General features: G+C 33.4%; 1 protein-coding gene across 1 annotated transcript in view; it reads left to right on the top strand.

Moving 5' to 3' along the window:
- LOC111425101 (defense repressor 1) overlaps positions 1-15985 on the top strand; it is a 133472-nt gene extending 117487 nt beyond the window's left edge. The window contains exons 4-5 of the mRNA XM_023058877.2: positions 14210-14680; positions 14862-15985. Of these exons, the coding sequence (XP_022914645.1) occupies positions 14210-14680; positions 14862-15065 (675 nt within the window). The 3' untranslated portion in view covers positions 15066-15985. The remainder of the gene's footprint in view (positions 1-14209; positions 14681-14861) is intronic.
- The last annotated feature ends 1392 nt before the right edge of the window (positions 15986-17377 follow it).

Here is a 17377-nt window from a genome sequence, read left to right on the forward strand (position 1 = left end):
TTTAACGATCGAGATTCTGTCATTTAACTATATAAATAGACATACGATTGAATTTAACACTCGAATTAATTAAAAATAAATCAATCTCTTAAACGCAACAATATCGTACTAAATTAAAACGAAACACAATGAATTGTTAACTTTTAAAATTTAGCAACCGATGGTAGTAAAGCAAATACTAACATACGTTCAGTAATGGTTATCTTTTTGTTGGTTTTGCGTTTGTGTTTTATGTTACTCATAAATTCGACAGATAAACAAACAAAAAAATATAACAATGCATTTGCAGTAATGCAAGCGCAAACTGGTGAATGCTTTTTTTAATTGTAAACATTGTTTTGATTTCGAAAACTGTATTTAATTGCGCGTTTAAAAAAAAAATATTTTTGTTCCGCCTCAACGCTTTGAACCCTTTGTGTTCAAGCCGAGAATAATGAGTGTCCTGCAGACAGACGCAAAATGTAATGCACTCTATTCAAAGGGCCCCGCTACTGCTGCAGTGATATGCACCTTTTTTTGTAATACTTTGTTACGCCTCCTTTAAATCCTCCAGTAACGTATATCCGGTTAAATATTGCGTAGCTTTTTTTAACTTTTCCAGATTGTAATTTCACAAGTGAGTTATAGCGTCGCTATAAATTTTGTAGTAAATAATCCACAACATCTGCGACTGCTATTTTAAAGATTTAAAAATGTAAACGAGGATCGTTATCCGGCGCCTCCACCATTTCTCTTAAATCTTTTCTAAATGGATTGAACTTGCTCCAATTAACATATCAACAGTTGCATTTGTATACACAATTTTACGTAAACAAATAAATCTAACATATCTTAACAAGGCGCAAGATACAAGGAGAACCGTGCGGTTTTATCTTTATTTTCCAAATGTAACAGAGAAACAAGAAGTGTACTAGCTGGTATTACTTTTGCTCGCCGATTTTGTAATGGAAATGTTTTAGCGGCATGTCGTGAATGCTAATGCAGATTTCCAAACGGGAGGGCGACGTTCTTCTCGCCTGCTGTTTACCAAATATCCTACTCTATTTCGTTTTCGGGTCGAAAGTGAGCGACCGGAAGCATCCAAAGCACGTTCCTTTTTATCAAACAAAGAAGAACACACCGAACTACATTCTTTATGGTAGAAAAGGTTTTCGTGTTAATGTAAAAATGTAACGAGTTTCAGAAACTATTTTTTTAGAAAAACAACCGGAATTTTATCACGGAGCGAAACGAGAAACTTTTTTTTGTTGTATTTCATCATTCAAAAGTCAACTAATTCACGAATCATCTAATCTCGGATTTCGCGTAACAATGGAATTGCCGGCACATGATGGATAGTTGTATCGCGGATGTCATGTTCGTTTTGAATATCGTATTTTCGAATGAAGGGACCATATGTGATGTTTGATGACGTATTGTTTATTATGTCAATATGTACCAGATCCTAATAAAAATTACGTTCATCAAACAATGGGTGATGGTTGATCAATAGTTGATTGGTTTATTTTGAAATTATAAAATCTCGAAAAAAAAAATGACTTTTGTTAACACATTATTAATATGATACTGATAATAACTAAATCAAATATTGGGATAATTAAAGTAACATAACATAAAGAGGAGAATTAAACAGAAAAACAAATCGAAAATTAAACGCTGGTTAGGTTGTATTATCAGGTCGAATTAATTTATTATCGGGTAAATTGAAACAAATTACTGTGTTGGCGAGATTCGACGTGAAATCACGGGAATTTAATTGTGGCGTTCTAACGTTTAATAGTTGACAATATCCGATGCATCCAACATGACTCTCTTTACGTTCTCAATTTCAAACTTTAATTATAACACTTCTAATACTGTAATAATTTCGATTAATTTTTTGTGTGCAATTATGCAAAATAAAAATTAATATTAGAGTAACATATATGCAACACTTGACAACGTTCGAACTTGTATGTATTTATAAATATGCAGAAATCTTCTGAGGCCTTGGGTTCGAATTCGCGAGGTGATGGCTACGCTGTAGTAATTACACGAAGGGATTTTACATAAAAACGTATACATTATTTAGAAGATTCTTAAAAGATAATTTCCTGTGATATTAGGAGTTATTCACCAAACATTTTCCCGGATTCTGACTTTTAGTTCAATGAAAGTGTTTGGTTAAGTGGAGGGAAATCTGATTATATTGGTGACTTAATAAAGATTTGATGCATTCATGTTAGAGAATTAAAGTAACGTCTGATGATAAAGGCTTACTTTATTAAAGGCATATGTCACTGATGTCAAAGATTGTTAAGACTTGGAAAGAGTTTTGTTGCAATCAGTGATGGGCGCTGGGTAAATACCCGGCGGGTAGGTATTTATAAAATGGGTATTTATCTGGGTATTTACCCCGGCCTAGGGTAAATACCCAAACAGTACATACAAAAGTGATACAAGTAAAAATATAACAGATTGTGACAAAAATGTAGAGGAACATGAAATAGGCGTTGAAGACGAGGAATTGTCATCGATCGAAAACGTATTATAATCAGGTAACCACTGCTCATTCTTCATTCTTGCGACGATGATCCGCCCAGTTCCACTTGAGCTTTGCCACAATGTTGACCGCATCATTTGCACCAGTTCTTCTTCGTAGGTCTTCATTTCGTATGTGGTCCTTCAGAGTCATACCCAGCATCGACCTCTCCATCTTTCTTTGCGTTACTTTGAGCCTCCTGGTAATGGCCACCGTTAATGTTAAAGTTTCGGAACCGTATGTCATAACCAAAAGAAGAACCACGTATTGGTTGAAAGCCTTTCTTTTCAAATATACAGGAATATAGCCCATGAAGATGTCCCTAAGTTTCCTGTAGGCTACCTTTGATTATTACACGAACCTCATGGCCAAGATATATGGCTGCAATGCGAACCAACTGAGATGAGTACTTTAAGAACAATAGTGGAAGAGACAAGAAAAGACAGAGTTATTAACAAAATTGTAAGAGAATTTTGTGGACTCGGATATGTCATGAGATCTGCTAGGGGAAAAATAAAAAAATTTATGAATACTTCCAAAGAATGGAAGAAACCTGGCTGATTAAGACAAAAGAGACCAAAGATTAGCTAGAAAGAGATACCGGGAGACCAGGAAGTTGGATTTCCAGCTCTAATGAAACACCATGAATGATGCGTAAACAGGTTACAACCTGAATAAAAAAGAAGAATAATAAGATCTTAAACGAACTACTTAATTTTCAATTGGAAATCAACAATCTCATGGATCTTGGAATCTTGGATTTGATGGAAGTGCAATATGACTAGAAAAGAATGAAACTACAAGAATTAATGAAGCATAAAAACTGAATTTAGTCATTAATATTAGACTTATACTCAATTCAGGACATTCAAGGTTGTTTTTCAAGCATTAAAGAAATCGTTAAATATTTTCGAAGAGTATTACGTAAACGAGAATGGTCGGTAGTGAAAATATAAACTTTCCCGAAATATATGTACACTTTAAAGCTAATAACACCAGGAATGTGTATAAATTTGTTAGATAGTTAAGACAAAGGCACAAATCGCACACAGCTCTATGCTGAGATGAACAGGAAAAATAATATGTGATAGTGAAATGAATGACATTTGAAAAAATTATTTCCAAAACCTATTAAGCATAGAGGAACTAATTTGGAAACAGACAGCAGTCCGTCACACCAAAGAAAGGATAGTGTCATTCAACCTATATCAATCAGTGAGGTTCAAAACGCAATCTCTGCGGCAAAATATGGAAAGGCATCAGAGATTAATAACATACCATCGAAAGTATTCTAGATGGAATATTCATCATCACCAATATTGATGTTACAGCTTGGAACAAGATTTGTCCTAAATTTTGTTAATATTTAGCCCAACTCTTGCACACGCCTCCTGTATACGTTCAGCATCAGTTTCATCACTCCAAGGATATCCGAAATAAGGACTATATCGTCCGCGTAGCGCAAATTACTTAGGTATTGCCATCAATTTTTATACCTTTTTGAGTCCAATCCAGTTATTTAAATGCACTCTCCAGGACTGTGATAAACAATTTGGGTTCAACATTATATCGCCTTGTCTTACCCCACGCTCATTGTAGCATTCTTATAATGTTATAAATAAGTTTGGTGTATCGATAATGGACTCTGTATTCTTGAAGTACTTGCAAAACTGCCATCAACTCAATTTAAATCAAATTTTATAAATACCTCTAAATACCCATCTTGGGTAAATACCCCAGGGTATATATCCAGGGAATTTTCCCTTGAAAATAAATACCCGGGTATTTAACAACACTGGTTGCAATGCTGGATGCAGACTGTATACAGATGTGATACAGGTATGATGGAGACTTGGCTCACACAGATTTGACTTGATACCTTTACACGATGTCTTTAATACGAAGTTGCATCAAATATCGATGCAGACTTGATGGATATTTGATGTAAGCATAATAGAAATTTAAAGTATGATGTATGAGGACGATCCAAATTTAATAAAAACTATGCAAAATTTATGAAACTTCACAAAAATATTGATGAACTGCTAAATGCAGACCCTACATATATGTATATGATGCAGTTATGATGGAAAAATGACTCTGTATAGATTTGACTTGATAATTTTGTATGGCGAGGAGTTCTTATGACACTTTATACGAAGCAGTTTCGATGCAGACTTGATGCAGATATAATTTTATTCAATTTTCAAGGATTTAGATGACCTCGTAAATGCCACGCTGTAGTAATTACACGAAAGGATTTTGCATTAAAATGCATACAAAACGTATACATTATTTAGAAGATTCTTAAAAGATAATTTCCTGTGATATTAGGACTTATTCACCAAACATTTTCCCGGATTCTGATTTTTAGTTCAATAAAAGAGTTCGGTTAAGTGAAGACAAATCTGATTATATTAGTGACTTAATAAAGATTTGATGCATTCATGTTAGAGAATTAAAGTAAAGTGTGATGATAAAGGCTTAGTTTATTAAAGGCATATGTCACTGATGTCAAAGATTGTTAAGACTTGGAAAGAGTTTTGTTGCAATGTTGGATGCAGACTGTATAAAGATGTGATACAAGAATGATGTAGACTTGGCTCACACAGATTTGACTTGATAGCTTTATATGATGAAGACTTAATGCGAAACTATACGATATGTGATGAAAGCATGATAAAAATTTAAAGTATGAAATATGAGAATTATCCAAATTTAATAAAAACTATGCCAAAATTGCACTGCTAAATGCAGACCGTACTTATACGTATATATGATGCAGTTCTGATGGAAACATGACTCTGCTAGATTTGACTTGATAGTTTTGTATGCTGAGAACTTATTATGACACTTTCATACGAATCAGTTTCGACGCAGACTTGTGCTAATTTGATTTTATGCATTTTTGAAGGATTGGATGACCTCGTAAATGCAGTATTGATGCAAAGATGATGTAGAATCTAAACGCCTTTCTCAAAGCAATGATTCCTCAAGTATCATATTTGCTATATTTACCCCCTCAAATTACTTTTTTTTACAAACCTAAAAAGTTTTTCACCATAGTTAAAGGCTGACACATAATAAATAGGTTGAATTTGGATACCAAAACTATTGAATATCGCATTCCTTATTTAAAAATTGATCCACGGAATTCACTATTAATGTTAAGTTGTCAAACTCTAGTAGCAGAAATTATCAATCCTGTCGAAATAAACAAAACGCTTAAAATTTGTCCAACATATACATTACAATTGATTTACAATCAGGATCTTGTGGATATTTGCACCAACAAAAATTCCCTTTTTCAACTTGGCTTCGGATAAACCTGGAGATATTTTCGATAAAACTTTTAGTCTTAGCGTGGCAATCCTACTCACAAATAAAACAGGTATTCATAGTGTTCTGTTAAATGCACCGAATGGGTAACTGGAACAGATGCATATTTCCGTGATGTAGAAGAACAGCTTTAAGACTTCTTTTAGAGAATCTATAAACGGCCTCCATTCATCTTTTTCGTAGATGATTTGATTTGCTCATCAATTCGAGAAAATTAGATCTACAAATCAGATTCTCCTCTTCCTCAAAGTAATTAACAAATCCCTTTTTTCCATTTCCGTGTCAAGAAAAACGGGTTCCTTTCGCCAATAAGTCTTGTTCTTTCAATGTGAAGCCCAATAATTACTAGGCCCTCTTTCGAAAGCCCTAGATCTTCAGAGGTGAAGTCTGAAGATTTTGAAACGATAACTGGTTATTCAGTTTGCTACAAAGTATCTCCATATCATAGGAATTTCAAATCGTAAAGCAGTCTTCTTTGCTTTGAACCAAAAGGAATCCATGATTTGTCCTAGTGCGATTTTTAATTACACATATTTGCTGCATATCTCACAAAAATCACGTTGCGAATTCTAAAGGAGCTGTTATTGGCAAAGCGTTTTGTCAAAACAATATCATTTCAAGGACTGACTACTTTTACCATGGAGTTTTTTCATTAGTTGAGATTTGCTGCTCTCCATATTTGTGTTTATTTTAGTTTTGTTGCAAATCCTTGTTATTACACCATCGTATTGTAGACTGCTATGGCCATAAAGAGATTGAGTTTTTCAAGTGCATACTGCTTCACTTGAATAACCTTTGAAAAGAATCACTTGTTCATATGCGCATGTGTTTCTAGCAAGTCTGCAACTAAAATGAGTGCATCAAAACTTCTCTAAGATTGCATAAAATCTCCTTATATCATTATTAAATTTGTATCATGTCTTTGAAGTCTGCACCAAGCCTCCCTGAAATTTCCTAACTTGACACATGCATTAAGTTTCTATTACGTTAACTTTAAATCTTTATTATTCCTGGATCAAGTCTTCATAAAGTTTGCATGGACACAACTATCTATAAAATTTATGTCATCTTCGTATCGAGTTCTCATCGAGTTTCTAGCAAGTCAAATCAGTACAAAATAAAGTTTCTAACAAGTTATTATCTAAAATGGGTGCATCAAGACTTCTTTAAGATTGCATAAAATCTCCTATATCATTATTAAATCTGTATCATGTCTTTGAAGTCTGCATCAAATCTCCATGAAGCTTTCATTACGTCAAGTTTAAATCTGAAATATCATTTTTGCATGAAGTTCTCGGTGTGTTTCTAGCAAGTCGAATCAATACAAAATAAAGTTACTATCAAGTCTGCATTTAAAACGAGTGCATCAAAACTTCTTTAATATTACATCAAATATTACACCCTGAAGCTTCCTGACTTCATGTATGCATTACGTCTAGGGTTCGCAAAATCGGTTTTTTTAACAAATTTTAATTTAACCGAAAACCGGTTAATTGAAGCTGGTTACCCGGTTTTAAACTTTTTAACTGTTCGACAAAAACAATCGGGGAATCACCAATTTTTATGGAATGGTACGTGTTGCGCGCATTTCGCCACACGGTGTTTCGTTTCGAGGTTGTGGTTTTATACTAAAAGTGTGAAAGTGTTTAATTTATTTGTATTTTAGCCGAAATATGGACAGAAAAAAATCAGATGTGTTCAAAATATTTCAGAAAGTAAATGAAAATGAAGCAAAATGTTCGAAATATTACGTAATTATAAAATGTGCGGGTGGAAGCAAATCAGCTTTAGCAAGTCATTTAAAAACAAGACACAAAATCGATATTAAACAGAATATTGATGATGACGAACCTCCTGAAAAAATAAATAAGAGTGCTGTTGAATCTTCTAGCATGGTGAATTTCATTCAAAAAGAATCCATGGCAGAATTGTTAGCCAAGTGTGCTGCTTATGATGGCTTTTCTATTAATGCCTTAACGCGGTCTGCTGCAATTCGGGAATTCATAACAAAGCGAGGTTGCGAGGAAAAACTCACTAAATCTGGCATACGATTTTCCATTACAATCGATGAGTGGACTAATTGCAATTCACAAAGATATTTAAATATAACACTGCACACAATGGAAGACAGTTATAAGTTAGGCCTTATTTCAATAAAGGGTTCTTGCGATGCCTATCAAGTGCAGGTATTAGTTGAAAGAAAATTAAACGAATATGATATTACGCTAAATACTCATATTTTGGCGTCAACTCAAGATGGGGCCAATATTATGAAAAAATATTCACAGTTGAATGGCGTTAAAAATCAATTTTGCCTAAACCATGCAATTCATTTAGCTGTAATGGATACCTTTTATAAAAAATGTGATAGTACCAGCCTAGCACAAGAATTTTCGGACGAAGAAAGTGAGGATGAAGAAACAGGTTATCGTTTCTTCGAACGATATACTGCAACGATATGTTTTTGAAAAAGAAGGCAAAACACTATCCCTGTTACTAGATTGTAAAACTAGATGGAATTCACTTATACCAATGATAGAAAGATTCATTCAAATAAAAGACTGCAAGCATTAGAAGAAATCGAACGAAGTGATTTGTAAATTGAAATGAATTTTAATATTTTAATTAATTTAATTGATATATTGAAACCTGTGGAATTGGCAGTTATAGAACTGAGTAAATCTTCCTCAAGTTTATTAAAGGCAGAGGGCGTTATAATATTTTTACGTAATAAATTAAAGCAAAACGATAGTAAATTTGGAAAAAAAATGTATCACTCAATAAAAGAAAGAATTTTAGAAAGGAGACACATACATTTAACTACGTTATATAAATTTTTACATAGCGGATCATTTCCACAAGGGGACAAATCTTTGGAAATGTCATATTCCGCGAAAAGCTCGATATATGCGTTAGCATCTTCTTTGGCGGAAAGATTATTTAAAGTTCCAAATAACGAAGGTATCGAGAAGGAAGTTGATGCAATTGAAAAAGTAATAAAACCTGCAATTACAGGAACATCTTTGTTTCAGGAGATGCAAGAAACGATCTCAGAATTGTTGCAGGATACAGAAAAAGACAGAGAGATCGAGTTTGGAAATAACTTTAACCCTTGAATGGGACTGGCAGCCCCATGCCTTATCATTTCTGTAATTACGTAAAAACTATTACAGCTACGGCACTGTGGATTTTTGAGATCTCAAAATGATGTTTTAGGAACCCTTTACATGAGTTTCAAACGAAGGCTCAGTTTTATTACTTTGTAAAACACTCAAACAATGCCGCGCATACATGATTTGGGACTGAAAATCCCAGCGCGTGTATTTACGTCTCCTTTTTGCGGCGAACGTTGATCCGGTAGTTCACGCACATATTCGGTAGTTTTATTGTTTAGATATCTCCTTTTTATTTACGTGTTTGTAAATTTTTTAGTTGTGTATTTCTAATAAGTATCAATTTTATATAAAAATAAGAATATTAATATATTGATCCGTTTTTGTGTTGCATTCATGCACGTATCCGATGGGAATCCCATGAATGGTGAAATATTTGTTTTATTTATTGAGAACTGCAAATTACATTACAATTTAGGCGAAACGTTACTATTGATGAGATGCTTCCAGCATTTCGTGGTCGTTGTGGTTTCCGGCAATATATACCGTCAAAGCCAACAAAATATGATATAAAAATCTTTTGTCTTGCTGACGCAAAGCTTTTTTATACTGCCAACATGGAGATCTATTGCGGCCAACAACCTGACGGACCTTACAAAAGAAGTAATTCTGCGGAAGATATTGTCATGCGAATTTCAGAGCCAATTAAGCAAAATTTGGAAAAGAAGAAAATATCATACGTTGGAACTGTCCGAAAAAACAAGAGAGAATTACCACCAAGTTTTGCTTTGCCAAAACGTAGAGCACAGTATGACAGCATTTTCGGTTACACAAGAAACGAAACCCTTGTCTCCTACGTGCCAAAGAAGGGTAAGACTGTTGTATTGCTATCCAGCTTGCATACGTCAAGCAATGAAGTAGCAACTAATAGACAACGGAAACCGGAAATTATCAAATACTATAATAGTACAAATTGTGCGCTACGTACAACGTTGCTAGAGCAACAAGGCGATGGCCGATGGTCATCATTTATCATTTATTGAATGATAAAAGCGATAAATGCTAGAATTATTTTTTTGGGCAATGACAACGAATATATTTCAAGACGAGACTATCTAAAAAAATTATCTCCAAGTTTAGTTTCAGAACAATTGACGAGGAGATCGCTTATTCAGTCATTGCCAAATGAACTGAAAACCATGCTAGCAAAGCATAAACCAGCAATACCAGACGACAACAATCAACTTGGAACAAGTCGAAGATCTGTCAAAAGGAAACGATGCGAAGCTTGTTACATAGAATCGAAGAAGGACGCCAGAACAACCTTTACATGCGAAAAGTGTAATAGCTATATATGTTTGAAAAAACACGTTAAATCAATTTTTCAAAATTGTCTTGAAGGTAGTAGTGAAAGAGACGTGGATAATGAATTCGAATAACGTATTCGAAATAAAATAAAGATATACAACAAAATTTGCTGCAAGAAAGAGGTAAGTCCATTTTGAACAAAATGGAGTAAAGTCCACCATTACACCAACTTAGCTATTCCCCATTGTTTGGTGCAAGAAAGATTCACACACAGTAATAGTTGGTTGCCTAATTGCTATGTAGGACTTACGCGCCCAAACTTATTTGGTGCAATAATGATGTAAGTCCGGACTTGCATCTTTCTTGCGCCAATTAAAGCCTTTCATTTCTAACCTCAAAATAAGTTTATATCTATAAAATGGAATATGAGCACAGTGACAGTGAAAGAGAACCTTTTAGCTCTGGCTCTTCTGATAATTACGAACCGGATAACAGTTCAAATTCGAGCAGTGACGAAAATCAGGAAACAGCTGCGGTTCAAAGATGCAAACGACAAAAAAAGAGCCATCCAGAAATGTGGAAAAGAAACATACGAAAAAAAGAACTCGCATCCGGAGAAGAGCATATAAATTCAGTTAACAAGCTGGTTGCTGCAAGAACAATCGGTAAAGACTGCAAATGTAGAAAAAAGTGTTTTTTAAAAGTGAATCAAGAAAAACAACAACAAATTTTGCAAAAATTTAATGAATTGGGTGAATACTCCGTGCAGAATCAGTACTTAGCAGGACTTGTAACGTCTACGGTTCCTGTAAGATCGCGACCTCGTACTGGAAGCAGAAGAGCCAAGTGTGCTTCTAATAAATATAAGGTAAAGTCGGTTTTATGCTAATATTTTTATAATAACTTTGGGCAATATTATTCAGATTCGTCTTGGTCAAGAAGTGTTTGATGTTTGTAAGAAGGCTTTCTGTGCACTTCACGGTGTGTCTGCAAAACGAGTAGAAAATATTGGAGCAAATTTGGCAAAGCCTTCTACTCTAACTTTACCTGGAGATATGAGAGGTAGACATTCCAATAGACCCAATGCCATATCACCAGAAATCGTTGAATCTATTCACACGCATATAACAGAATTTCCAAAACGTAAATCACATTACAGTCGGTCTAAAAACAATGGAAAATACTACCTCTCGCCTGAACTCAATATTCGCACACTTTATACGTTATATCTGTCAAAATTTGAACCAAACATGTACAAGTTAATACAGGAAAATCAAGATCGATCCCCTGATTTTAAACCAGCCGTTACCTATGACTTCTATTATAGGTATTTCAAAGCAAATTTTGCAAACTATCACTTTGGGCATCCAAGCCTGCCAGCTTTGCGATACTTTGGCGAACAAGAAAAAGTCAGTTCATACAGACGCAGAATTGAATGAGATAGAAGCACAGCTAACATTGCACCAAAATAAGGCCAAGACATTTTTTGATGACCTCTCGCAAAAAACGTCGAGTGCTCTTGAAGATCCAAAAGTCGATACTCTTTGCTTTGACTTCCAGCAAAATGCTCCGCTTCCTGAGGTGCCATCTGGTGACGCATTCTATCTTCGCCAACTATGGATATACAACTTCTGTATTCATTCTGCTAAGCTGCAAAAATCTACGTACTATGTCTATGATGAAGTGACTGGTAGAAAAACCCCAAATGAGACTATCAGCTTTTTGGCACACTTCATTGAAAATGTGTTAGATAAGACTGTAAAGGTGCTATACCTTTTTTCTGATATCTGTGCCGCTCAAAATAAGAATCATAGCCGTACGCAATATCTATATTGTTTGGTTCAAAATGGTAGATTCGAAAAGATTGTGCACCGCTTCCCAGGACCCGGTCACAGTTTTTTTGCCATGTGACCGATCATTTGGGAGAACTGAAAAATACATTCGAAAAGTTGAACGGATCTACACACCCGAAGAACATATAAGTCAGTTAAAAAAATCTTCAAAAAATGTCCATGTCGTTGCCGTTACTCAAGATATTATTCTTAACTACGTCCACACTTTAGCTCTGTCTTTCAAAAAAGTTGTAATGGATAACAACAAGCAGAAAAAATTTGCCATATCCAAACAGAGAATTTTTGAGTATGATTCTCAATCGACTGATGTTAAGTGCAGCATATCAACCGGCATGATCACATTTTCCTATTTTGATATCAGAAAGAAGAATCAGACGCTTCCGTTTCTTCTACCAAGTGTTGAAGATCGAGCATATGACTCGAGATTTTGTTTAAAGAAACTCAAATATGATAATGTTATGACCCTTGTTCGAAAATATGTTCCCGAAAACTGTAAAGAGTACTACAGAAGTCTAAAATGCGCTGTAGAAAAACCTGGCGACGAAAGTGAGCTAACAGATACAGAAGAAACAGGCGGTTTTGATGACGAATAACTTTAAATATTTCAGATATTTTAACATTTCTAAGTTTATGTTAGAAATATTATTAGGTTTAGATCGTTCTAAAATAAATAAAACTTTTTTTAATACAATAATTTTTTTTAATAGTTTTACTAACATGTTCATAGAATTACAAATTTTGGGAGCAAGAAGGAGGTAAGTCCTCTAGATTTATTTAAAAATATTCTGTAATTTTTGAAAAAAATTAACTAATAAAGTGAAAATTGGTATATATTGCCTTAGTGGATGTTGTCAAGAAATTTTGGGCAACCCATGAAAAGACACCACAGTTTTTTCGATTATCTCAGAAACCATAAAAGTGGACTTACCTCTTTCTTGCAGCAAGGTCTTGCAACACATTTAATGTGTTCGTACCCATGTGTTTTACAAATTATTAAATGTTAACTTTGATTCAAGCTAGATATTAGTTGCCTTTTTATAACCTATTTTCAGGTTTAAAATACTTTAATAAACCAACTTGCTGTAACACAATTTAATTTATAATTCAAAGTATGTATAATATAAAAATTGAGCTGTTTTCTGCTATGGGACTAATAGTCCCAGTGCGTGTATTGGCGTTACGTATAGAGACGCGTCTACCCAAGGGTTAAAAAAGAATTTGTTTAAAAAAGATGTATGAAGCCACAAAAATTAAGACATCAACAATTGAAAATTTATACAAAGCTTTGGGAACTATACAACCGACATCTACTGAAAGTTAAAGAGTTTTTTCCGTTGCGGGTAACTTTTGTACAAAATTAAGGTCAAGAATGAAATTCGACCTATTAGACGCGTTAGTTTTCTTAAAATATTATTTTATAAAAACATCAAGTTTATAAATTAAATTTAGTTTTGTTTTTGTAGAAAACTATACCTTTTGTATATTTTATATTTTCAATAGGTACACATAATATCTGCTTTGTATAGTTTTAATATGATAATTATTTTGTCATCCTATAAACACTTTTTTGTACTTTACGCAATTTTTTTGGTGAAGCGGTTAACCGATTAACCGGTTTCCCGGGTTTATTTAGAGTAAATCTATTTAAAGTACTACCAGACATGGATAGTATTACCTTCACTCATTCAAAATTGATTAAAATCAAATGATTAACCGATTAACCGGTTTCCCGGATTTATTTAGAGTAAATCTATTTAGAGTACTACCAGACATGGATAGTATTACCTTCACTCATTCAAAATTAATGTAATAGTTTCACGATTTACGTGAAAAGCAGTAAGCTCTAAAATTCAACGTTCAATCAATAAGCGTCGTTGATTAATAAATAATCAGTTCGTAAAGCCTTTAAGTCCCGGCAGAACTAAAGTTTATGAATTAGCAAAACGTAGATTGAATTAATCAATGGCACACAACATTATTGTTTCTCAATATTGAATCATTTAAATCGTTTTAATTAAAAATTGATCCGAAATTCCATTTACACTATAAATAAATCTCTTTTTATTTTCTTCTAGGATAACGTCCGTTTGGGTGTAGGTCCACACGGTGTAACGAAATACGACGACAGAGGAGGTTCAGAAAAGCTTCTGATCCCATTCACGGCCATCCAAAGCGCCTCTTCACATCGCAGGACCTTCAAGCTAGAATACGTGAACATGGACAACGTGCTGGCTCATTTCGAGGTGAAACTGGAATCGAGTCACGCGGCTAACGGCTTGTACAGGGCGATCACCGAGAAGCACGCGTTCTACAGTTGTGAAACCGTACGAAGCGCTGTTACTGAACAGTTCATACGTGATTTAAAGGGCACTATTGTTTCGATTTTTAACGAAGATTCTTCGTTGGGGAAAAAATATGTATTTGATATACGAAGGACATGTCGCGAGGTTTACGATAATGCCCGTAGGGCTCTTTATCAGGAGAGTCAAGTACCTAATCAGATGCAGGAAGAGGATGTTGGAAATTTAGATGGGAAACATTGTTCGGTAGGTATCTATGACTCTGTAAATGGAACCGATTTTGCATGAAACCTAAAAAAAATTGAATCACGGTCTATCACTTTAATGCGAAATCGATATTTGCAGTTATAATTCATAGTTGCGCTTAACTGTTTTATAATCCTTTATGCGTTCAAAATAATCTAATGGGATTTTTTTTTTAATTTAGGACTCCCATGAACGTTTAACAAGAATACTGGATGCAATGACCTGCAAGATCTGCATGGATAATCAAATAAACACGGCTTTTTTTCCGTGTGCCCACATCGTCGCATGTTCATTGTGTGCCTCGAAATGTGACAGGTGCCCATTGTGTCGTGCGGACATAAAGCAATCCGAAAAAGTATACTTGCCAACAGACCTTCAACAGTAAAAGAAAAGATTTTTGCGACGAAATCTTAGAATGGGAGTAAATTTTAGTTTTATTATCATAACTAATAGTTTTTTTGTGATACCCAATAGAGAATTAATGCCGTCTCTGCTTTAATAATAACAATATTAAAAAAAAAAGATAAAAAATTGCATATCGTTTGAAAATTTGAAAATAATAATTATAATTGGACGTTGCATTAGTTCTCTTGTCGATAAGTACAAGTACAGGTATTGTCTGATAAGAAATGTGAGTGTCAGAGTAGAATTTAGTTTTCAGAACGATCTCATATTGAGGTTACACTTATTTGTTCACCTTTTTACTGTGTAAAATACTTAAGGTACGCGCACGTGGTATTTGTCTGTGTTCTAACGGAAACGGTTTGGTCCTTCCGTAAAAAGAATAAAATATAAAAATCTTTGACAATAGTCAGTTTAACTGTAATACAGATTTATACTACCTAAGTCATGATATCAATGCAAATTATTTATTTTATAATCGAGTAGTTGTAGTTGTAATAATTAAGATTGAAAGAAGGAAATTATAATAAGGATGTATACACGAAATAAATTCTATTATATGTATATGTATAACGTGAAACCATTTATTAAAATATTGTATATGTATACAAGCAGTGGTGTTGTGCATTAGAAATTTATAGGAAAAAAATGATAATGATGACAGTGAGCATGATATTGGCGTTTTTGAACCGATCTGAATCCTTTTATCATAACATCATGTGAACGTTGCAATCTAAATGAGAACTCGTTATAGTGGACCCAGAGAGTATTGTGATAATTTCTTTGTTAAAATTAAGTTTTTACTTCGATGGAGACACATTTAGCACTGCTAGTATTTTATTATTAGTATTACTATTTTATTAATGTCTGAAAATGGATAAATAAAATATATGGACTGAATAATTGTTTCTTTTTTTTCATATCCTAAGTTTTTATGTGCAACTTCATATATTAAATCTTCAGTAATTGAACCAATAACCCTATTAGATTTCATTGTGAAAACTAGGAATATAATAGTAATGACTTTATTAATAAGTCGCAAAAAGAAGAAAAAAATAATACATTCTTAGAAAATAGACTTATTTTTTGGACGAAGTTCAGTTCTGTTATTAACCAACTGTTCTTCCACTTAATCCAGAATATATAGAAAATATATACAGAATGGTCCATTTAACATGAGACAAGCGATTATCTCGAAAACGGTTCATTTTACATAAAAATGAACCAAATAAAAGTTGTTATGTGCGAAGGGTGAAACCATATGACGATAACATGTTTTGACCTTGACCTTATTTTCAAGGTTATATGAAGGTCACGACCAATTTTTTAAAATGGCACAATATGTTTTTAATTGCAAAATCTGAATTTATGGATAAAAGTGTTACAAGATAAATAAAAGAAAAATATAAAAAAATACAAAAAACGATTTGATTCCTATTATTAATAAATCTGAAAAACATTATAACAATAATGTTTTTCCACATGAACACCTTTGGAAAAATATTAAATCTATCAAAAATAAATTAAATATTAATAATGCTATATTTGTGAAAGCCGATAAAGGCGCAGGTAATGTTATATTAGATAAGGAACTTTACATAGAAAAAAACAATCATTTTATGAAAGAACATCAGTACATTAAAATGGATAAAAATCCCTTGGACAATGTCATCAGAAAAACACGAGAAATTATTAATAAATGTAAAGGGACACTGGTCGATTATATACCACATCTGTTATTCCAGCAAAATTGTTTCTTCTTAATTCTTTAGTACTTTATTCGTCCACATGAACCCTAGCATTCCCAAACTTTATACTCTAAAATAATATGCCCATCAGGCCCATCACATCGTTCAATAACTCCTCTACTTCTAATATAGCCAATTTTATGCTTAATAGTCTTAAAAGTCTAAACTTTGATTCAGTTTTTCAATATCCAACTCATTACAATTCTTTAACGAAATTGAAAATATAAACCTCCACAATAAAATTCTAATATCCTTTGACATCATCAATTTATATTCCAACGTGCCTATAGATTTCACTCTTGATCTTGTTTCAGAACATTTTAACCTACATTTCGATAATTTAAATCACATAGAAGGTTTTAATAAAATTCTGAAGCATATTGTTACACAAAATTACAGATGGTCTACCCATGGGAATGCCTCTTTCTGGTATTATCTCAGATATTTTTCTTAATCATTTTGAAACAAAATTCATTATCAATAATGTTAATCCTTTTGATAAGTATATATTAAATGGCTCAGGTACGTTGACGATATTTTTTGTATA

The sequence above is a fragment of the Onthophagus taurus genome, chromosome 7 (genome assembly GCF_036711975.1).
Source record: "Onthophagus taurus isolate NC chromosome 7, IU_Otau_3.0, whole genome shotgun sequence".
In the NCBI taxonomy this organism is placed as follows: Eukaryota; Metazoa; Arthropoda; class Insecta; order Coleoptera; family Scarabaeidae; genus Onthophagus; species Onthophagus taurus.